The sequence below is a fragment of the Lissotriton helveticus genome, chromosome 7 (assembly GCF_964261635.1).
Source record: "Lissotriton helveticus chromosome 7, aLisHel1.1, whole genome shotgun sequence".
Classification (NCBI taxonomy): Eukaryota; Metazoa; Chordata; class Amphibia; order Caudata; family Salamandridae; genus Lissotriton; species Lissotriton helveticus.
In genome coordinates, this window is record NC_136068.1 from 1,951,395,350 (window position 1) to 1,951,419,663 (window position 24,314).

The 24,314-nt window shown below is 45.0% G+C and overlaps 1 protein-coding gene across 1 annotated transcript in view; it reads right to left on the minus strand.

The window, feature by feature from the left end:
* Positions 1 to 9,834: 9,834 nt before the first annotated feature.
* The window catches only part of LOC144770973 (uncharacterized), a 44,382-nt gene continuing 29,902 nt past the window's right edge, over positions 9,835 to 24,314 (minus strand). The window contains exon 8 of the mRNA XM_078655838.1: positions 9,835 to 13,809. Within this exon, the coding sequence (XP_078511964.1) occupies positions 13,028 to 13,809 (782 nt within the window). The 3' untranslated portion in view covers positions 9,835 to 13,027. The remainder of the gene's footprint in view (positions 13,810 to 24,314) is intronic.

The following is a 24,314-nucleotide window of genomic DNA, read 5'->3' on the forward strand; positions in this document are numbered from 1 at the left end:
GAAAAGAGGCGATCGGCTCCTTTCACTTTCACTGCTTTGGTACTCAGGCACATCTCAGCCCCCCAAACACCGAAGAACACGGGAGAGGTATAGTTGGAGAGGGGAGCATCGTTCCTATCCAATGGTATCTTCCCCCAGTGGATCCCGCGGGTGACTTGGGCTAGTGCCCTCGACAGGCACAAATCAAACCATGGTCAATGCGAGTCAATCCACAAAGATACCATTGACCTTGGTTTGATGCTTGCCTGTCACGTGCACTAAGTCCAGTCATCTATCTTTGAAGGACTGATTGTTTTACCATTATCTTTCTGGATTCCAAAGTGGAAAAAAGAGAGGCCACTACGAAACTAGCAACAGTGAAATTGGAATCCCAAAAGACTGATACCTTTATAAACCTATATAGAGGCCTTGCCCCTGAGCACAAGCTTTTGTGTATTCCCCCTACATTCAACCTGTTACATATTCTTAAAGTAACAGGTCCTGAAGAAGATGGTGTAAGAAGAAATTAAAGTCCATCGAAACACGCGTTGACCAGTGTATATGAGATACCCTAGCTCACAACACAGTATTAGAGGGCTGAGTTTCTCATCCCTAGGTCATCTACTGTGTATGTAGTTTTGGGGTGGGGTAGATAGTGTGAAAGTAAGGAGTGCAAGAGATACGGTTGTATTGTGTGTAGAGGTATGAGTGAGTTCTTTTGGGGTTTGTAAATATGTATTCTTTAAACTAGGATGTACAGAGAAAATAGTAAACATCATATGTGAAGAGATTGTGATATCGGATAAGAACTCATAGTATTGTTAAAAAATATTTGCTTAACACTCTCATTTCCTTTTAGATCATGTACCAAGAGGAAACATTGATGGTAGTACAAATGTAAAAAATGTAAATAATTACCTGTACAACTGCAAAGTAAATGTAATATAATTTGCAGCTGAAAATTGAAAAAAAAGTAAATAAAATATTTATGAATGAAAGGCAGTTGCATTGATGTTGGCATATTCCACGTCAGTGGTGTTACTGATGTGTGGGAGCAGCAGGGTAGGGGCTGGCAGGACAGCGGTGTGCAGAGCCAAGAGTGGCTGCCTGTCGTCTAATGCTTCTCTGTTCGTGCTCTATTGCGACAACACATCATCAGTAGGGTAAAACTAACCTGCCTCACAACGGTCTAAACCCATCTCACGTTCCCTATTGTGTGTGTGTGTGTGTGTATATATATAAAAAATTATTTTTTTCACTGAAAAACCAAAGGTTACAGAGACATAATAGTTAGGAAATGGAATTAAAAATACCTTAGGAATTCACTGCAAAAACCAAAGGTTACAGAGATGTTATAGTTAGGCTCAGGCTCGCCTAGTAGTCCGCCGGGAGGGGGGTTTGTAGAGTGTTAGAAAAAGGGGGTGGGCCATGAAGACCTCTCAGCAATCCCGCAGTATGGGACTTACTGAAGGTAACAGGAGTAGTAGTTGGCCCGCAAGGATGTCCTTGTGAACTAACAACTTCTCTTCTTGTCACCTCCAGTAAGTCCCACTCAGTGCAATTGCTAAGAGGTCTTCGGAGGCCACGCCCATTTCTCCACCACTATGCCAACGTGCCTCCTGGTGCACTGATGTTTGGGAAATGAAGTCCCCTTAGCTCTAGTGTGTCCTTGGGGGGCATCAAGCCCTCCTGGTACACCCAGTAAGTCCAATACAGTGGTATTGCTGAGAGGTCTTTAGAGGCCATGCCCCCTTTCTCTACCACTCTGCAAATACGCCTCCTGGCATACTGCTGGCTGGGGGGTAAAGTACCCTTGGCTCCCGAGGGTCCTTGGGGATCACCGACCCCTCTAGTTACCTCCAGTACGACCCACACAGGGGGATTGCTGAGCAGTCTATGGAGGCCACGCCCCCTTTCCCCACAACTTTGCAAATGTGCCTTCTGGCACACTACTGGTAGGCTGGCAAGGGGACGAGGTCCACTTTACTCCTGACGGTCCTTGCTAGCAGCTGAAGTGACTAGCAAACAAGTTTTGAACATTTCTAGGATTCAACAAACGGGGTCAAAATTATTGGCAAATGAAGAAACACTCTTCCTATGGAAACTGCATCCTAATTATAACAACCTACTGCGAAACCCCACTAGGTAATGATGCAAACATTATACACCAAACCCTCAATAAATCCCACAACTCAAACTTAAAATGTATTACCTAATGTAAAAATTAATATTTAAATAATTAAATACAATTACAAATTTAAAAATTACCATATTGTCAACAAATATCAGTTAAAATGCAAGTTAAAATAGCACCTCCCATCCACTACTGCAATACACCCCACTGCCTAATGAGATACACATTACTGTAATGTTTTCCAAAAATAGCCACTACAAAAATTCCTATTGATATAAATAATAAAATAAGAACATACCAAAGAATGAAAAAAACAATACTAGAATAAATAACATTTAAAACTTCAATTTTATTGTAAAAAAGGTTTTAAAGAAAGATATACTTAGCATCACTAATTTTTGTACTCCAAAGCGATTTGTAAAAAAAATTGTCAATGGGATTGGGATGTTTACAAAAAGAGAGAAAGCGAGGGAGTATCACCATTTTCAGGATAGCCATTGTGCCGGCGAAGGACAGCGGCAGCCTCATCGTGTCGATGTGCTTCCTTCCCACCTCCATCTGTGATGCACTTGTTGTCAAGTGCTCTACACCCCATGTCGCTTTCTTATCCATGTGCTTTTTTCTTCAGCTCCGTGTTACTCACTTTCTTGCCCGCTCACTTCTCCCCGCGCTCCAAGCTGCTTGCTCTCTGTTGTCCATTTACTTTTCGACATCCCCCTGAGTTGCTTTTCCTCCTGCGCTCCATATTCCTTCAGCCCCTTCTTCCACACCCGAGCTGATGTCAAATTCTTTTTTTTTTTACTAACCTATCCAACTTGGATCGGTAAATAAAAAGATAAAAAAAAGCACCCATGGCATTTTATAACTGCATGGTACACCTAGAAAATGACACCTAGAGAATAGGTTATTTTTAAATTCCTTTTTTGCCAAGCTACACAACATTGGAGGTTTGGTGCAGCACGTTAAGCACCATCAGTAAAGCCAATAGTTCACAAAGGCGAGAACTATTGGCTATGCCAATGTGCCAATGCTTGTTCTATGATGGATGTCAACCCTTTTCCAGTATCAGAACTATTTCTCAATCTGTAGATCTCTGCAAACGCACATTCTAATCTACTGTAAGCCAGGCTAGTTATGTGTTTTAATGTGCCCTCAGAAACATAGTTGCTCCATTCTATGTCAGGACCAGAGGCTCTGATTTTGCTTCTTTTTTATCACTGCAAACACAGCAGCCATTGAACAAAAGATAAAGAAAATACATTTCCTATAAACCCTGGAGACATGTCATCAACCAGTCCACCAATCACCATGCATATGTCCCTTCGAATAATGTAGATATAATCTTGCTGCCTCTTTCGTTGCTGCTCGGCAGTCAAGATCAGTGTCTTTGTATTTACTCATACTGTACACGCGTTTTGATTGCCTTTACATGTTTTGGATGCAAGATTTATTTAGCTCTGGTCAGATTTAGACGCTGCATTGTCCTATAGGTAGTGTGCCGTCCACGCCCTTTGTTAAAAGGTGTTTATCTTTGCCCAGGCAGTGTTGGGGTTGCAATATTCACATTGGGAGTTACCTCCAAAGGGCTGGCTACCTCCTCTACTGCAGAAAGTATATATCTTGCCATTATTATATATTTAATCATATGTTCAGCTGTGCTCTCCCTAATTGCCTGTTGGGTGGTGGTCTGTGGACCTGGTCTCTATGCAATATGGAGGCATGTCAAGCGTACTATGAAGGGGAGGCTGTGGTGAACTTGAAGAAAGGAACGCGTAATCCGAGCCTCCAATCCTGACATAGAACTGGATCTCTGATTCAACATATGTCAGGTAATGCAAACAGCGGGAGTACGTTTCCAAACATAAAAGTCATGGTAAATTCATTATGCAATAGAAAGGCTTTAAATAATAGATGGTAACGCCCTCTAAAGGCAGGCAAGGACCGTAACATTTTTTAAAAAGGACATCTGCCTGTCCTGGTTCAATTAATTGAGGTCTTTATACTTCATGCATTTATTAAGGGATTTTGCCAAAAAATAGTACAAAGAAATGTAATTACCCGCACTGGTCTTCATGTGCTGATGTCGGCTCTAGGCCGTGGCATGAAATCCTTCTGGGGCAAAACAAGCACTCTTTCATTTCATTTATTTTAGCATTGATTTGGGAACTGAGGAACAGCTTCCCCAGCTCCTGATGCAGTTTCATTTTCTTCTCTGAAAGACGATCGGAGCGTGTGGCGTACCAACATCATTTCAAAGAAAGTGAAAAGAGGAGATCGGCTTATTTCACTTTCACTGCTTTGGTACTCGGGCACATCTCAGCCCCCCAAACACCGAAGAACACGGGAGAGGTATAGTTGGAGAGGGGAGGATCGTTGCTATCCAATGGTATCTTCCCCAAGTGGAACCCGCAGGTGACTTGGGCTAGTGCCCTCGACAGGCACAAATCAAACCATGGTCAATGAGAGTCAATCCACAAAGATACCATTGACCTTGGTTTGATGCTTGCCTGTCGCGTGCACTAAGCCCAGTCACACAAGTGAGGTACCATTTTTATCAGGACAAGTGGGAGAATGCTGGGTGATATTCTCTTAGATGAAGTTAGTGGCTCCCCGCAGACTCCAGAACTTTCTATCACAGAAATGTAACAGAAATGTGTTGTTTTAGTCAAAGTTTGAGGTTTGCAAGGGATTCTGGGTAAAACAACCTGGTCAGACAATTCAAAAATACACAAACAGATGGCAAAGGCTATAAGAAACAGCACACAACGATTTGAATAGTGTCCTAGAGTAACAGAAGGTGCACGAAACCAGGGAGTACTTCCCTCTATGCTCCCCACAACATAGGAACTAGTCCCACACAAAATTGCACTGCAAGTGGTTTCAGCACTCATATACATTAATATTGTTTGGTCATATTAAAGTCCACAATTTGGCAAGGAGTTAGTTGGGAAGCTCTGTAGATGTAATAGGCGTCTGAGCGGAGACGCCAGAAAGCGCCAGCGACAAAGTTACACGAAGCCCCCGCCAGCACTCTCAGTACACGTCGTCATCCTTTGCGAACTGTGATACGGCGGCACAAAAACTCCTCAGACGCCGTCCTCTGTGAGTTTTGCCCTTTTATGTTTTAATTTTTCACATATTTTCGAAAGTAACCTTCATTTCAAGTGCAAGATAGTCAAACAAATTAATCTCCCAGGCTGACGGTTTCAGCTTCTGCCTTCTACTGGGCCTAAAGTTACAGCATGGTGAGACCGAGTAACCCTTTTTAACTGTCCGTCTGCTCTTTTCATGCCCAGTTGAGCACTAGAACGTAAACTCCTCTCCTAATGTGACTCATTTTCCCTTCCATGACACACAATACCATGTATCATTTTTTATTTGTAGTATAATGAATTTTAAACTCCACTATTTCACCGTTCTATTACATGTCTGGATGTAGTCATTACAGTAACATTTCGACTCATTATGATCTCCATTCTAATTAAACTTCCATATTGGTTGTTGAACACGCGCGCCACAGTATGAAACCTTTCAATGTATGTTCTCCTTTCTCCTCTGCTTAAAGTGACTCGGGTTAACTACTCCTAATCAATCACTTCTTCCAAACATTCTGTTCTCCTTTTCCTCAATATTCTTTCAAATCAATGTATTTTACATAATATACTAAACGCAGCACCTCATAAAGTGCTAGTGCTTACAAAGATAAAAAACTAGAACTAATTAAATTCACTAATGAAAAGTAATGTTGCATTAAGGTGACGTGATACAGCACTCATTTATTTTTTCTAAATCAGGGTTTCCATATTTCCATTAATTGTCTTTGTCTCTCAATCCAGTGCACATAAGCTGATATAATAATCCTCAATAAAGTGCTAATGCCTAGACGTGATGTGATAGTTTCAATAAAGTGCTAGATATTGTTTAAAAATGTGTTTAAAAAAAAGTGCTAGATATTGTTTCAAATTAATGTATTGCACATAATATATACTAAAGGCAGCACCTAATAAAGTGCTAGTGCTTGCAAGATAAAAAAAGGGACTTATTCAATTCACTTACAAAGTTATGATATTGCACTACTCTCTATAAGGTGACGTGCTACAGTACTCATTTTTATTTTCTAAATCAGAGTTTCCATATTTTCAATTTATTTTCTCTACTTATTGGTCTATTGCACTTAACCTGATGTAATAATCCTCCATTAAGTGCTAATGCCTACACAAAATGTAATGGTTTCAGTAACGTGCTAGTGCATACACTGGTCATGAAAGAATCCAAATTACTATCACGTCAAAGGTCCAAGTTGAGAGTCCCACAAGTTGTTGAGATATCTTGTCAATCTATTGCACATAACTTGATGTAATAATCCTCAATGGTAAGGGGGTAAGGTAAGTATACTTGTAAAGCGCACTGTTACTCCATCTCGGAGTGTCCCGGCGCTGTATACCGCTGGGGAACCCGTCCTGGCTTTCCCTGTCAGATGGTCCCTCCTGGGCACCTCCAAGGTGAAGCCAGGCATCCCGGCGTTGAAGGGGCCGTTGTGGAGATTAAGCAATCTATTGCCCAGAGTTGTAGAGTGGGATCCATGGTTAGCGTAGGCACCTCGTCGAGAATTATCGAGTCCGCGGACATTGACCCACGACCCTGCCGCGTCGGGAATTGAACCCTGGTCCCGGGCGGGAACTCTGTTTCAGGGTCTGCCGCTTCTAACCAGTGAGCCACACTTCTCCGACTGCTAATGCCTAACACCATGTAATAGTTTGAATAAAGAGCTAGTGCATATACTGGTCATAAAACCATCCGAATTACGATCACTTCAAAGGTCCAAATTGAGGATCCCACACATTACACAAATGTCTTAAATGGGATTTCATATTTCCACTCCATAATCTGTGAGCGAGTTGGAATCTGTGCTTTTTCACGGTACTTCCTGTGGTTACGACTAAAGCACAGACATTATCCAAACTTCATATTCTCTGCCTGTTTTTTCTAAGATTCCAACCTCTGCTTTCTATATATAGATTCTCTTTGCATGAAAGGATTCATTACATGTCAAGAGGGGGAATTATCTCCACAGGGTTTACTCCTGATGATTAAAGATGGGTATGTAGCTCAGCATCTATGTTGTGGCACTTCGGGACCTCTGTGCCCATCGAGATGATCAATTTCCATTCCTATCGTCTCAATTCTCTCTCCCTATTCCCTCCTCTCGCATGTTTTGTTATGTTTAATCCCGCAGTAACCAAATCCTTTCAGGGAGCGGTTGTGTTCCCTTTCAAAGTGGCTAGCCATGCAGTAACTCGTATCTCCATTTCTAATGGCTTGCGTGCGTTGCAATATTTGTAATGTCAGTTTGTTGATGGTACTACCCACATATTTGCTGCGCTGCATTTTGATTCGTATACCACAAACTCAGTCTTGCATGTAATTCTGCCCTGGCTAGTCCTTTCTCCATTCAGTGTTGTAACAGTCTTTCGATTGATTCCAAACTGACATGCTCTGTAAGACCCACATTTAATGAAACCCCTTGTGTTACTTGTTAGCCAGTTAATATCTCTGATTGGTTCCAAACGGCTTCTTGTTAAGATGTCTCCCAGGGATTTCGTTTTCTTAGAGGCTATTTTAGGACTTTGATCCACCACATTTTTATGAGGTTCTCCTTCCACAGAATATGACAATTTTTCTGTACTGTTTTCCTTATAGTGGACTGTGTGGAATTATATTCCATAGCAAGACTCTTAATTTCATCCTTCCTTTCTTCCTCCTTGACAGGAGAGAGTACCTGTGATCTTGTTTTCTTTCTGACTCTCTCCCCAGTGTCTCGTAACATGCTCATGGGATATCCTCACTGGATGAAGAGATTTTTTCATTACATTTTCCAATTGTTCTTCCATTGAGCAGATTGCGGCCCCCTTCCCACGTCGATCTTGGCCCTGGGGACGCCACCCTCCAGGGCCTGGCCTTTTATTTAATTGTTATTTTGGGAGGGGGCTGCGCAACACCACTCCACCCCCTGCCCATTATACTATGGGGAGGGGGGCTGCAAATTGCTTAATTTGGATCCAGGGAACCCATACCCAGACCTCTTTATTCTGGGTTTCTTACCTCTGTTGGGGACCGCGGGAAGCCTCAAGGCCCCTGCAGTCCCAGCCGGCTCCCTGCCTCCTGCGGGAGCCGGCGTTGCTCTGACAGACAGGGGACTGCTGAAAAGCAACTCCCTGTCAGAGCAAATGTTTTCATGTTTCTCTGCACGCATATTTGCATGCAGGGAAACAAATAAAAATTCCGCTTGCTGCAACTGGAGCTGTTTGACAACTTCGGCTTGCAGGAAGTGGAGTTATGTTTGCCTTTGCTTGGTGGGAGCTTACAGCTCCCACCAAGCAAAAGCAAAGAATTACCTCCTGAGGGCGGGCACCCTGTGATGTAGCAGGAGCGGTCCCTGGGGGGTGGCCGTTGCCAGGACCTTCCATGACTCCAGGGAGGTATTTAATCCTGGGGAGGTGGTGGTCTTCTGGGCTGCGACCGACCCGCTACATTGATTTATTTAATTTCCGGGAAGGTAACCTACCAGGGGTTGCGGGGGAGGCTGTACAGGCTCCCAGCATTCAATTTAGCTTTAGCCCCAGGGAAGTGGTGGCCCCAGGGCTGCAGGAGGGGCTGTACATTTGCCCTGGGGAGGTGGCGGTCCCCAGGGCGCAGGGGGTGGTGCGCAAGCACCCCCTGCAAACATTAAAATCTGAGCCCAAGAGGGGTGGCGGTGAACAGTTTTTTTCCTAACCATAGGAGGGGGGCCTGTGCACCCCCCACCTGTATATATTTCCTGATGACCCCAGGACCTAGCCCACCTGGAGGCTAAACATTAGTGAAGCGCGGGACACAGTGCTTTTATTTTTTCCACCACCTCAGCTAGAGGGTCAGGGTATCCTTACCCTGCCTCCTTTTCTTAAAAAAAAAACAAATTTGGGTGGGACTCGGCTGAAGCTGACTTGTTGGAGGTCACTCACATTTGAGCACAGGGACGGTTGGATCCTTGGAGGATCTGCGTCCCTAGATATACAAATTTGTTTTTTTTTAATTCTCCAAAACTACTGAATGGGTTTACACCAAATAACAAAAAGCTCTCTTTCTGGACCAAAAGCTAGCTTTCAGCCAAGTTTGGTGTAATTCCGTCCAACAGTTCAGGCTGTAGTTGTGTTTAAAATTACCAATGGAAATTAATATTGGAAAAACACTTTTTTGACCCTCTATTTTTCTTGGCCCCCATCTGACGGATCACCACCAAACTTTCCATGCACAAGAATCACCAGGACACTTTTTTTGGAAAATCACATTAAGATTCGTCCTAAGGCGCCATAGATCTAGGCAAGTCAAACTACTGCATGCGGGGCAACAACTGATGTTCGGCCGCGGGCCAATCGCATTAGGAGTCAGAGCTCAAGGACTTGGTGGGACGCTGCCTTTGCACTGCTTCACACTGACCAAAGCGCGAGTAACCTCAGTGGTTGCATGCAAATGCAGATGGCGCAGATCTTCAAATATTCAGCGAATCACAGTAGTAGCCGTTAAGGTAAAAGGCGGTGCGTGGGCTGGGCCACAGGTCCACACACAAATTAAATCAGGCAAAGGACATGTCTAACCAGAGATAATGTCATGGTGTGTGCAAAATCATCCTGATAAGGCTAAAACTGGAACGCTGAACAGCAAAGTACAGAAATAACATACCATCAAGATTATATAAATATTTTATTATATAAGGAATACAAATATAATAAACAAAGAGTACTGAGTGACTGTAAGAAACAAAACTGTGTTGCACTGTGCTAGCATCACTCTGCAAGAAAGCAAATAGGCTGGGATCAAACATAAAAACATTTAAAAAAAAGGGGGAGGTGGGCAAATAAGTGGCAATGGCTGCCTTGCAGGCCAACTTTAGATATTTACAGCAATGGAACTGGTGTGTGAAAACAGAGAAAGTTCAAGGTACACCCGGACTGGAGGAGCGGGGTGCAGCATGAAGAAGTTACACTTTTCAAGATGAGGACAGAAGAAACGGTAACTAAAATGTATGATGATTTGTTTGCTACGCCTCTCGAGACAAATGCCAAATGTTGAACATATTTCAAAGGCCTACAACAACTAATGAGAAGCTGTATCCTGGCTCATTCCAATCACTGCTGATCCAGTGTCCTCACACTGCGTTTTCTGGGTACAGGAACATCAGGGCCTACTTTACTGGCCAGAAAACCAAGCTGGTAAAATTGCAGGATGATTATTATTATTATTATTATGCGTTCTTATATAGCGCTCGATTACCAGTAGGCATCTCGGCGCTTGCCTTGGGAACCCGTCCTGGCTTTTACCTGTGAGATACCCATACTGGGCATCCCCAAGGTGAAAGCCAGGCATCCCGCCGCGGGGGGGCCGTAGTGGAGATTAAGCAAGCTGATGCCCAGAGCTGCAGAGTGTGAACCCGTGATTCGAGTAGGTACCGAAACGAGAATTATCGAGTCCATGGATATTTTGGGCTCAAGACCCTGCCGCGTCTGGAATTGAACCCTGGTCCCGGGTCTGACCTCTGCTTCAGGGTCTACCTCCTCTAACCAGTGAGCCACACTTCTCCAACTTATACAGGGGTTGTAGGCGCAAGCGCTGTCCAGCCCCTGCCTGACCCTTCCTATGGTACAATGTGCATGGGTGGCCCTCTGCCCAGCCCTCCCCTTCCCGCTGTTGTCATCTCGATGTCCCTCCTCCCACCCCTGCTCCAATTTACCTCCTTTTCAGAGCAGTGGTAAATGGCAGCATAGGTCGGCATGGAAGAGGAAATACCATATATAATCTGTTAGGGTAAAACCAGGTCCACATGGTTAGTCCCCAAAACATCAGGATTAACTCAACACTGTGTGGTAGTGGAGGAGTATTACTGCATGGTATTAGTGTTTACAGAGTCAGTGTTGTGCGACTCATAACCAGGGCATAAGTATCGAAAGGGGTTCCATGCAATGTTCATCTATAGTTCTCCTACCTACACAATGGTTACCAGTTCGTTCACATGGCCCCCCTTGGGACTCTAATCTGATAACAGCTTCAAAATCCACCAATACATCAAGGATGCACAGCTCTGGTTAAAGCTCAGATGCTCCTGAACATCCAATGCCTCAAACGCTTCCTGCTCCTTATCCAGACTTGGATGTCCAGCACGTACTAGAGGCTCAAGCCGACCAACACCACATTCCTAACATTTATCAAAAGGAACAATTAATAACTGGTTGAATGACGTGAACCTGGATTCCCTTGAACTTCAACTTTCATCCAATGTCAAGCCACTGGGATTTATCATGGACACCATCATCATCATCCTCAAAGGACCCGTCACCAAGTAAAAACAGCCTGGTGCCGGCTTTCTTTACTGAAGAAAATGAAAGTGTTCCTCCGATGAAGCAACTTCACAACTACCATTTATGTCTTGTACCTTCAAATCTGGATGGCACTGACGTCTTGCACCTCAGCCTCCCAGACTATACATGCCCCATCCCAAGGGCATCCTATAACCCAAAATACACTGTATCAAGGGGCTGAAGAAATACAGCCACATTTTCCCATCATCATGTAACTCCACCCATGCCTTCTGCATCACCTTCAATATCAACAGCGTCCTCTACCAAGCAATCACAACTAGCAAGCCCACACATGGCAGACAAGCTCACCGCCTGCAGAGTCTCTTAGCACACCTGCAGCAGGCACTCCGTCAGAACTAAAAAAAACAGGCGGCATGCCTACTCTATCTATACACTCAGGGCCCGTATCCACCCGGGCTGCCTCAATAAAGATTCAATATAGGAAAAAGCCGATGACACACCTCTTTAAAGAATGCTCTATTATAATGAACTACCAGTCCACGCCGATGCGCAGAATACTTCCATCTTTTGACCTTTTCTTTGCCATTTAACCTGTAGTGTTTTGGTGTCTTTGGCTAGGTTCCCGCTATATAAATACCAAATACACACATTTATTTTGTGAAACAGCTTCTTTCTGAAGTTCATATTCTGCCACTTTAAGGTCTGGTGAGCCTGATGTTTTATAATAACATGTATATTACCAGGCCCTTTTGCACATACAATCAGTACATTTGTGATTTCACTACGGCCCTTATTTAGATCTCTGTGGACGGGTAACTCCATCGTAAATGGGGTTGAATTTCCCATCCTTGGGAATCTACATCTCATTATTTCCTAAGGGATTTATATTTCAGAAGACCGGATATCTGTCACCTTTGTGACCGAGTAACCTGTCCGTCAAGATCTAAATCAGGCTCTATGTTTTGTCTGCTTAATTAATTTCATATCCCCCCTGTCTAGGGTACACAGATGGAGGTAAAGCTTCTGGCCCTAGTGTTTTATATCCTTTATGTATACCAGAAAAACGTTTACATATGACCTTTAGCCCGTTCGCTGCCTCTGTCGGCCAACGGCCGTCGCGAGTAACACTTGGCTAGTGCTGTGCACATCCGTTGGCCGACGCGGCCCCGCCCTCTCTTTAAAACCGCCGCACCGAATTCCGCCGCGGTAAAGGGGTTGATAAAAGATACTCTTTTAACTTTTATGAGGCGGGTTAGTCTTCACCACATTTCTAGCAGCATGGTAAGCAAACCTGAGCATTGAGCTGCTTGGGAACACATTGACAAATGTACATTTCAGCCGATGTGGTGATCAGTAATGACTGGAAACGTGTCAAAGATTGCTCATCAATACTCTCCACAGCAACCGTGCAGAAAATACAAAAATGTCAGTAAGAAGGCTATATGTACCAAAATACACTGGGAGCCACACTGGAGCGACAGCACCATTGAGTGTCGTAGGATGCAAGGGTGCGACCAGCCATTTTGTTTTTCAAAAGCCGTGAGCCGTTCTAACAGCAGAATCACCAGTTTGTAATTTCTTTCATTGTGCTTGGCTCAGGCTCTGCTATGTCCTGCTGACTACAATATTCTAGTGTTTTTAGAGTTTCCAGTAAAACAAACTCGCAATGGTCTTCTGCCTTTTTATGTATTTTCTCGTGCCTGAAATAATGGTGCTTTTGAGTGAAGCTTTTGCCACATACATTGCAGCGATAAGGTCTTTCACCAGTGTGCATTTGATGGTGTCGTTGCAGAATTCCGTTCTGATTGAAGCTTTTCCCACATATAAAGCAGCGATACGGTCTCTCTCCAGTATGTATTTTTACATGCTTGTTAAGGTTTGATATTGAATAAAAGGTTTTTCCGCATTCCTTGCACGTGTTTCTTCCTTTTATGTCATGTGCTTGTTGATGTCTAGAAGGGCTATTTTTGTGTCTCGTTTGTCCACTTTCAAGACTCGCACTTGCTTTGCAACTTAGCTGTAGGGTTGATTTACGTGGAGTAATGTAATTTATTGATGTACTAAGAGGTTTATTGTATGTTTTAGATCCATCACCCAAGGGCGTTATTTCATGAAAATCAAAATGTTGTATTTGATTAAAAGACCGCTGCTGTGGCATACTTTCCTCTCCTTTCGGTACTTCATCATTTTCCGAAAACTCAATGCTCACTTGATTCATTCTGTCGTAAACATTCAGGGTTGTGTCTGTGTCAAGCTTTTTAAACTTTGGTTCACACAATCTTGATGCACTGTTGGATTTGAGGGAATGAACGCTGTTTTGACTTCTGTCAAAGTCTTCATTGCCTGTTGAAATACAAAGAATCATTATTAGATGTCTGCAAGCGAAGAGAGCAACAACATTTTCATGTCGTACAGAAGATAGGGGTGACTGTACTTCTGCACATTATCAGTTACGAAACATTAATACAAAGAACGAGAATACAACGAAAAGAACTGGAGAAAATGGTCAAATTAAAAGTCGCAGTTTCTTTGAGCTCTTCGCCCTCTAATCAGAGTTAGAGGGTACTGCTGAATCAAATGGTAAGAAGAGTTACCAGCCAAATCGAAATAACGCATCTTGCAAGAACACACTCTCATTGTTCTTCCTCCCCCTAGGCATTTCACCAGGTAAAATATGGATGAGGAGCTGAATAAAAATGGGGAATTAACGTGGGAGTCAGGTGTAAAAAAAACTAATTTCCAAGGTAATTCCACATTTCTCAATGGCTGCTCAAAGCTAAAATTGCTCAGGGCAATCCAGCTTCTCAACATTACAGATTTTTACGATGTTGGAAATTCTGGAAGTTGGAATTTAGCTGTGGCGTTCCTGACACACTTGGAATACGGCCCCACTTAACCTGGTGTTTTCATTTATTTTTACTTAGTAATGGCATTCATTAGATTTATGTAAATTTTCAAGTTAATTTTTTAATAATTTGCGTCTTCATGAGCACCATTATTCCTATTTGTGAAGTTAGGAAATTGTACCCTTCAGCACCCCCCCCCCACCCCCCCCAAGGATCAGTGTGAATTGAGACTGCTTTCGTCCTACGTTCTAAACTGAACAGCCTCAATATAGCCTGACAGTCCTGAAGGTATTTGCACGCATACTTTTATTTGTTTTTCTCAACATGCCGGCTCTGCTTTCTCTGCCCTGAAGCTTACATAAATAGTCTGCTTGCAAACTACCCTCGCAGCTTGGCGGGGTCCTTTCACTCCTCTCACTCTCCATTACCTAAAATGGCTGGGGCCATATACAGGAGCCATAAATCGCCTCCACTGCCCACCAGATGACCATGAGGCTACATACCAACGTGGTCACAAATCACCAAAACAGAGATAAGTCTCCCTCCTCGCCTCCGAGCAGCACAGAGTCTAATCTCTCTCCTCCCCACCAAAGAACACAGAAGATGGACTAACTCGACCTGCCCCAGAGCAGAAAGGGAAACTGTCTCTCTAAGGCACATCAACAACAGAGAAAGGACTACTACCCCTGTCTCCCTATAGGCTATCCTGGTGGCCATCTTTGACTAGTCCTCCACTGGGGCGGCCATCTTAGACTAGTCATCCTCACCCACTGCCCATACCTAAGACTACTTAGGCTTACAGCCCTGCAACCTCACAAACTCACCCACGTACACCCCCCCTCTTCTACCTACGCCTTTTCCACCATGGAACGCACGGGCGAGCACACATACAAAATCAACTACCCACCCGGGCTCTCCAAAAAAAAACGCCAAACGCTACAAACACAACTTCCTGAAGGCACACCCTGAAACACCGTGTGTGGACACCTACTACTCACTGATCAATAGAGCCACGAGCATCGATATCATCTTCCACACTCTGCGTAGAGCACAATGGAGGAAAGCGCTCCTCTCCATTCTCACTATATCCACCACCAGTAAATCCGCTCACGGCCTGACGCTTTCTATCACGCCATCCCAAGTTTTCCCTGGCAGAGCCACCATCACCATCTACAACAACAGGATCATTCTATTCCAAGCCACTGATAGGAATCTCGACCGACTCGACCACCTGTTCCCTACCTTCCTAGATCACATCGCCAAACGACGGTCCCCCACTTCGCACACACCAAGCTGCACCACACCCCCCAACTCCATTCCCCAATATAACCCACCCTGCCCATCTCAACAGGGGAATGACACACACCTCTCTCATCCCCCCAGTGCTATAGTTAGTCACACACCCAACGTAATCCCTCCACACCCCTCACTCACTGACGAAGATCATCCCCCTTCACACATCCCACATACCCCCACCCTCCCTTCCACCCAACTCACACCTCCTACGAGTCTCGCTGAACCCACAAGCACCCGGAGCATATCTCCCCCCACCCGTGGTAGATCTTTCTCCCACCCTATCTCCCCCCCACTCTCACTCCCCACTTCCCCACCCTCCCAACTAGACCCACAGAGCACACCACCCCCGCACCTTAACATCCCTCCCTCTCTCCCCCCCATACTCAGCCCCCACTACCTTCCTGCCACCCCTATTGTCTTCAGTCTTCACTCATCCCTCAACTCACCGGCGTCGCCTCCCATCGACGTCCCCGGCCTTACGTCCCACCCTACCCCGATGTCACCCACACCCCTCGCCCACATATTCTCTCATCCATCGAATGCCACCCCACTCACTATTACCGCAGAACCCTCCACTAACGCTAGCATATCCCACCCCCCCGTCCCCAGCTCGCTCCCCAGCTCCCCATTCAACAACCCGCCCACGGCCCTCATCTCCAACGCTAGCCCCAACCCACCGCTGGACCTGATTTTAACAATCCTCCTACAAGTCAAAGACGAGCTCCACACCATCAAAGAACTTCTCCACACACACCCCAGACAACCCCGACCTACAACCAACACTTCCGTATCCAACAAACGCCACACCTTCCCCACAGGCCCTCGCATTCATCTCTCTCCATGGGTGGGATGGGTGGGCTCAAACTCTCCGCGTTGGCCCACTATCCCCATCCGCAACAACATCCACCGCCCCGTCGCGCTCTTAACTCCCTGTCGGACCACGAGACACCCTCCTCCGCTCTTTTGGCCCAGGCCCGGTAAAACACACATCGTCCACACAACTCCCCATACCCACAATTCTCACAAATCCCATTAGGCACCCAACTCTAAGTAGCAGAAGCTCCGTCCCCAACAATCTCAGAAAAATCCCCCTCGCTCTAGAACACTCGACCACCCTTCTCACCCCCAGACTCAAATGCATCCTACTCAACTGCAGATCGGCCCAGAGGCACTCCTCCAACATTGCAGATCTCGTCACATCAATGGATCTTGACCTAACCATTTTGACTGAAACGTGGCTAACTGAAGCCTCTACACCTATTATGGACATACTAGTTCCCCCCAATTACCACATCATTAGACTCGACAGGACCGGCAAGACGGGCGGGGGAAATCGCATGTATTTTCAGGAGCAACCTCTCCGTTACTAAAGTCACTTCCCCCTCCCTCACGTCCTGTGAACTCTTCTGTCTTGATATCTCCAGCGAGGGCAAACCAGTATGTGCTTTACATCTTATCTATCACCCGCCTGGGGACAACCTCATCTTCACCCAACAACTCATGGACACGATCTCATCCAACGCTGGTCGGCAGATCACGCAAATCTACCTGGGTGACTTCAATCTCCACTGGAACGATCAGAAAGACGCAGTGGTGAATAGTCTCAAAACTTTCCTTAATGCGCTTAACCTCACCCAAATATGCAACAGCCCAACACACGACAAAGGCTCCATACTTGATCTCATCATCGCCAACAAGGACTCTACCCAACTGGGGGCAATCCAACCTTGTGATTGGTCAGACCACCACATTATCACCTTCTTCATCAATGAAAAAGTCAAACCTACCACGGCTCAACCCACCAAATCTAAGATCTGGAAAAGGGACATGAAGAATCTTAACCTCAACTCCCTGCCTCCCCACCTCTCCAGTCACCTCCTTCCCCCTCCTGGCGCCTCTGATGTTCAATCACTGACTGACCACTACCTCGACTCTATGAATTCAATAATCAATGAAGCCGCCCCACTGCAACTAAAGAGAGTCTCCACCAAGATCTCGAACCCTTGGTATGACGGCAGACTCAAAGAAGACAGGCGTGCTATGCGAATGGCAGAGCGCACATGTAGATCTGACCCCTCATCACTGCATCGCAAAACGCTTAAGAACAAGAGAAATGCCTACTTTAGGAAAATCAAGCGTGCGAAATCTGACTTCTTCAGCTGGACCAAGCAAAAAACAGACCAAGAAAACTGTTCGAACTAGTCAAAACTCAAACCAAGACGCAACCCTTACTATCAAACGACACAACAAACGACATCCCACACTGTGAAGACTTTTCTGCTTTCTTTAAGCTAAAGACCGACAACATAAGATGTGACCTCCTCAATGATGTAAGCCGATACCCTAGCCACATCAAAATGTCCAACACCCAACCTAAAAATAACGCATCTTGGACGTCCTTCGACATCTACTCTGAAGAAGCAATACACAAACTGCTCGGCACCTTGAAGCCCTCTAATCACCTCACAGACCCCCTACCTGCTAATGCTGTAAAAGACCTCACCCCCTGCTCCTCCCACTCTGGACTAAAATCATTAACAGCTCCCTTCAAGAAGGTCTCATCCCAGACTCCCTCAAGGTGGGGCAAGTCACGCCCATACTCAAGAAACCTACAGCTGACCCGGCGGACTTAAACAATTACCGCCCTATCACCAATATCCCCACTCTGGCCAAACTGCTGGAAAAATGTGTGCAACTCCAACTAACAAAACACATTGACCAGTTCGACCTCCTCAACCCTCATCAATCAGGCTTCAGAGCGAAACACAGCACGGAAACGGCCATGACACACATAATTGATGACGCCCTCCAAATCCTTGATCGCAATGATTCCTGCCTCCTCATCCTCCTGGACCTCTCCTCAGCATTCGACACGGTCAAACATGAGAATCTATTAGAGCTCCTAAATACCAAAATGGGCTTATCCGGGACTGTGCTCAAGTGGTTCACTTCATTCCTACACAACCGGTCTCAGAAGATCAAGATCAACAATGTGCTGTCCTCACCTGTGCCAGTAGATTTAGGCGTCCCACAAGGATCTTCCCTCTCACCCACGCTGTTCAACCTCGTCATGGAACCACTCGCCACCTTGCTCCAAGCATCCAATGTACACTTCCATATGTACGCCGATGACACTCAACTTTACCTAAAGGTACAATCCCCGGAACATATCAAACTTCTGAACTACACACTTAGAAACACCCAATCGTGGTTGGCCGACAATCACCTCAAACTAAATGCTCTGAAAACGGAGTTCCTCCTGATATCACCCCCTGCGAAAATTACCACCACCCAAATCTGGCTCAATCACCTAACAGCACTCAATGTCCGACCCACCATCGTGGACTCTGCGAAATCCTTAGGTATCACACTTGACGCAAAGCTCAATATGCAACAGCATATTAGCAAAGCAACTAAAGGAGCCAACTTCCAAATCAACACTTTGAGGAAACTTAAACCCTTCCTCCCAGTCAAAGATTTCCTAACTACTGTACAAGCCCTAGTCATCCCCCGCATAGACTATGGAATTGTGGCCCTCAGCGGACTCCCTCTATCAACAACCGCACCCCTAAGAGGCTCCTTGAATGCTGCCGCGAGACTCATTTCGGGCTCAAGAAAACACTCTCATATAACTCCTGACTTGAAATCCCTGAAATGGCTTCCCTTTGAAGCCAGAATACAGCTGAAAATTTCCGTTATGACACACTCGGCCATACACCACAAGGCACCTAACTACCTCACTCAAAAGTTGTCTATATCAGGAGGCTCGAGATCCAATAGAAGTACAAAAAGTCTGCTCCTGAAACCTCGCATATTCCGTAAGGAAAAAACGTACAAACGCTCCTTCTCAGGAATGGCACCCAGGATCTGGAATGCACTCCCTCCTGAAACGAGGCTCATCTCCTCCACTGCATTCTTCAAGAAAGAAGTGAAAGCCATCCTTATGGCCAAGTTCACCTGAACTTTATTGTTGCTGATCAGAGACTTTGCACCGCTTTTGTAACATTGGTTACTTGATGGTCCAATGACTTCATATTCATACATGATTGTGATCCTATTATGCTACTCACTTACTACCTATTACTACACTGTGCATATTTAGTTTGTTGAATCACCCCCTAGATGCCCCTACCCCTTGTTCTCTGTAACTCTAAGTAAGTGATATAGATATCCTTATAGCCTGAGCTCTCCTGATCTCTTTTGCAGTTGGATCAAAGACTCTGCACCGTCTTATATTATTGTCTATTTTGAGTGTTTATTGGTATCTCCTGATCTCTATTGTAGCTGGATCAAAGACTCTGCACCGTCTTATATTATTGTCTATTTTGAGTGTGTATTGGTATTTCCTGATCTCTATTGTAGCTGGATCAAAGACTCTGCACCGCCGTATATTATTGTCTATCTGAGTGCTTACTGGTATCTTATCAGAACATGACTGCTATCCGATTATGCTATCGTTTACTATACTGTACCCAATAATATGTTTAGTCACCCTCCTGTTGCCCACTCCCCCCCTGTTTCTGTGAAGCGCTCTGATATCTGTAAAGATCTTGTTCGCGCTATATAAAACTTTGAATAAATAAATAAAATAAATAAATAGTACCTGAACCTCTAATGCTACTACTGAGCTAGCGATCTTCAGTTATTAGGTCACATGGTCAAAACGAGCAAAGCTGTAAGTGGCGAAGTAGAACAATTGTAATGAAAGTGCTCGGTGCTACTGAATCAAAGGAAAATGCAACTTACCACAGTATTGTATTGTGTTGTAAATGCATTTATATAGTGCTTTCTACCCCTGACGGGGTGTCATAGCACTTTTTTCGGCGAGTAGCACGCTACTCCAGAACCCAAAAAGGATTAGTGTTGAATTAGTATGGTGAAATATTAAAGTAATTTGAGTGGTGGATAGGTTAGTCAGTTATTTGTAATCTGAAGGATAGCAAAGGGATAGAAGAGGGAAAAAGGTTTGAATTTATATAGCGCTTGTTACCCCTGGTGGGGCGTTGAATATGCATCTGTTCTTGGTATGTAGAGCTGTAGAGTCACAGGCTATGAATAGATCGCCATCTAGTGTTGGGTCCGGATGTTTGCACTTTATTTTTGTTCGAAGCAGTCTTTCCAGTCACGAGGTAGGTGACAGTGCGCATGGGCATCGGCTCCATCGTTAGATTGTTTTGCCACAGAGGGTGATGATGGAGTAGTAAAGAGAGATGTCCATGTAGATTGTATCTAAGTAAGATATTACTGCAACATGTAAAGGTACCAGGGGAGGGCGCACGCGACTCTACAGTTCTACATGACAAGAACAGATGTATACTGTGGTAAGTAGCAGTTTCCGTTCGAGGCACGTGAGCTGTAGATCACATGCTGTGCATAGACTATATAGCAGAAACTCCCAAACCGGAGGCTAACCCTGTAGCCGTTGCAGCTGTCTGAAACAGTGTACGTAAAACTGCTTGGCCCACACTAGCTTGTTGTCTCGCTAACACACCTACAAAGTAGTGTTTTGCGAATGTGTGTGCTATAGGCCATGTTGCAGCTTTGCAGATATGATCTTTGGTATATTTCCTAAAAATGCCATTGAGGCCCCTAGTTTGCTAGCGGAGTGTGCTCTAGGGGGAATTGTGAATGTGCGTTTTGCTTTAATGTAATATGTTTGAATGCACTGGACTATCCACCGTGCAATACCTGATTTTGATATAGGCTTGCCTTTATGTGGTGAAGCAAAAGTAACAAAGAGTTACTTGGTCTTACAGAAAGGTTTTGTCCTTTCAATGTAGTATAGCAATGCTCTTTTCACATTTAGAGTGTGAGGAGCGCGTTCTGCCACAGAATCTGGTTGAGGGAAGAACACAGGCAACTCAACAGATTGGTTGATATGAAAGGCAGAAATTAATTTAGGTTGGAATTTGGGGTTAGTCCTAAGAACCACTTTGTTTTGATGTATTTGTAAAAATGGCTCTTCTATGGTTTGTGCCTGAAGCTCACCCACTCTCCTCAGAGATGTGATGGCTATGAGGAAAGCTACCTTCCAAGTGCGAAATTGTAGTTCACGTCTGTGCAATGGCTCAAAAGGTGGACCCATGAGTCTGCTAAGACCGATGTTGAGGTTCCCCATTGGAGCAGGCGGAAGTGTTGGGAGAATGACTCTTTTATGTCCTTCCATAAATGCCTTACTAGCAGGCACCCTGAAAAGAGCCAGATGTTGTCTGTTCTTCAGGTATGCGGCTATTGCAGCAAGATGTAAGCGTATGGATGTGTGCGCTAAATTGGAGCGCTGTAGATGTAACAGATAGCAAATTGTGTTTTGGATTGAAGCGTCCAACGGATTGATTTGATTGTTTTTACAGTATATCACAAACCGCTTCCATTTTACTTCATAGCATGCTCTTGTAGTAGGGCGTCTAGCCTCTTTTATGATATTCATATAGTCTGGGGGAAGATTGAGGTAGCCAAACTCTAAGATTTCAGATGTCAGATTGCAAGGTTAAGATGAGTGGGATCTGGATGCCTTATCTCTCCACAGTTGTGAGTGAGAAGATTGTGTAGTTTTTGGTGTGGAACTACTGATAACTCCAACAGGGTTGTGAACCATGTTTGACGGGCCCATCTGGGAGCAACCAGGATTAGTGTCAGGCATGTCTGTCTGAGATTCCGAACCACTTTTGGAATGAGTGGGAGAGGCGGAAAAGCGTAAGCAAATATCCCTGACTAGTTCATCCATAGTGCATTGCCTTCGGACACTGGGTGTGGATACCTGGACGCAAAGCTTGGGCATTTTGCGTTTAGATGTATGGCAACCAGATCTATCTCTGGGAAGCCCCACATTTGAAAGAATGAGAGGAGAACTTGAGGGTGGAGTTCCCATTTGTGCATCTGTAGTCGTTGATAACTGAGCAGATCTGCAATCTGTTTTTTTACTCCTGGAAGTTGTTCAGCGAGGAGATACGTTTTGTGAGTTATAGCCCATCTCCAGATAGTGTCCAGAGAGTGTACCCCCTCCCCCCTGTTTTTGCATGTAGTACATTGCTGTCATGTTGTCTGTGCGAATCAGGACAGCTTTGCCTACAAGATGAAGTTGAAATGCTTTGAGCGCTTGAAAAATTGCTAGCAGTTCGAGATGGTTTATGTGGAGTTGCTTTTGTTGCAGAGCTCATATGCCCTGGATGGTATGCTTTTGGAGGTGAGCTCCCCAACCAGTGAGCGATGTGTCTGCTGGAAGCACTTTCGGTAGAACCCGGTCGATGAAGGCCGCCCCTTTGAAAGGTTTCATGTATTCCACCATTGCTGAGAGTAATGGGTGCGTCTGACTACCAACACTAGGGGCCAGATGTAGGTAGCCAAATACCGGTCGGTAACGGCCGAAATTCTGTAATTTCGGCTGTTACTGACCGGTATTTGGAAAATGAGATGTAGGTGGGCATTTTACAGATTCGGTACTTTACCGAATCGGTATTTTTAGGAATCGGTAATTTACCGATTCCTCAAAATACCGAATCAGTAAATTACCGAATTTGCTATGTAGGGAGCACTCAAATGAGTGCTTTTCCCATTTTAGGATTCGTTATTTACCACCAACTACAAGTTGGTGGTAAATAATGAAAACCTTTGAAAAAGCATTTTTTTTTTTGCTTTTCCAACAGTGCCATGTTGCAGACATACATGCCCTTAGGGCATGTATGTCTGCAACATGTGCACCCAGACACAATTGAGGAGTGCAACAGGGTGTCAAAGTGACACCCTGCCACCCTTCAATGTTTCCCCCTTTTACCGATTCGGTATTTACCGATTCGGTAATTGGCATTCATTCCTATGGGTAATTACCGACACTTACCGATTCGGTAATTTTCAAAGAAAAATTACCTACATCCAGTTTACCTATTTAAGAGTAGGTAAATCGAGATTACCTACATCTGGCCCTAGATCTGATAACTAACCTTGAGCCTGGTGCCACAGGGGTGCTTATCACTCCTGAATGGGGCGCATTTGGAGTATTGCGTAAGGAACAATTAAGATGCAACAAGCCATCATTCCTAGCAATTGCATAAACAAGTGGAGTGGTGTGGCTCACTGGTTAGAGGCGGCAGACCCAGAAGCAGAGAACGGCCCGGGACCAGGGTTCAATTCCCGACGCGGCAGGGTCGTGGACCAGGGTCAGCGGACTCGACAATTCTTGCCTCGGTGCCTACTCTAACCAGGGATCACACTCGGCAACTCTGGGCATTAAGCTTACCTCATCTCTACAACGGCCCCCACAGACGCCGGGGATGCCTGGTTTCACCTTGGAGATACCCAGAAGGGAACATCTCACAGGGAAAGCCAGGACGGGTTCCCCAGCGGTCTTCAGCACCGGGACGCTTACGGGCAGCTGTGCGCTTTACAAGTCGCACACATTTACATTTACTGGAGCTGATAAGGAGTGTTGGTGCTGAAACTGAAAGATTAGAGTCTGACTGTTGCGGATTCTGACCGGGTTGGGACACTAGAGCTTTGTGAGTGTCAATTGTGGCTCCTAAATTCACTTGTATGTTGGATGGTTGGAGAGGAGACTTGGTAAGTTTTACAGTGAACGCAAGGTGGTGAAGTAGTTGCACTGGTTTTCGAGTGTGGCGTAGGCAGCTTTGCTGCGAGCTGGCTTTTATGAGCCAGTTGTCTAGATAAGGGAAGACATGGATGTGCTGTCTTCTTAGATGAGCCGTGACTACT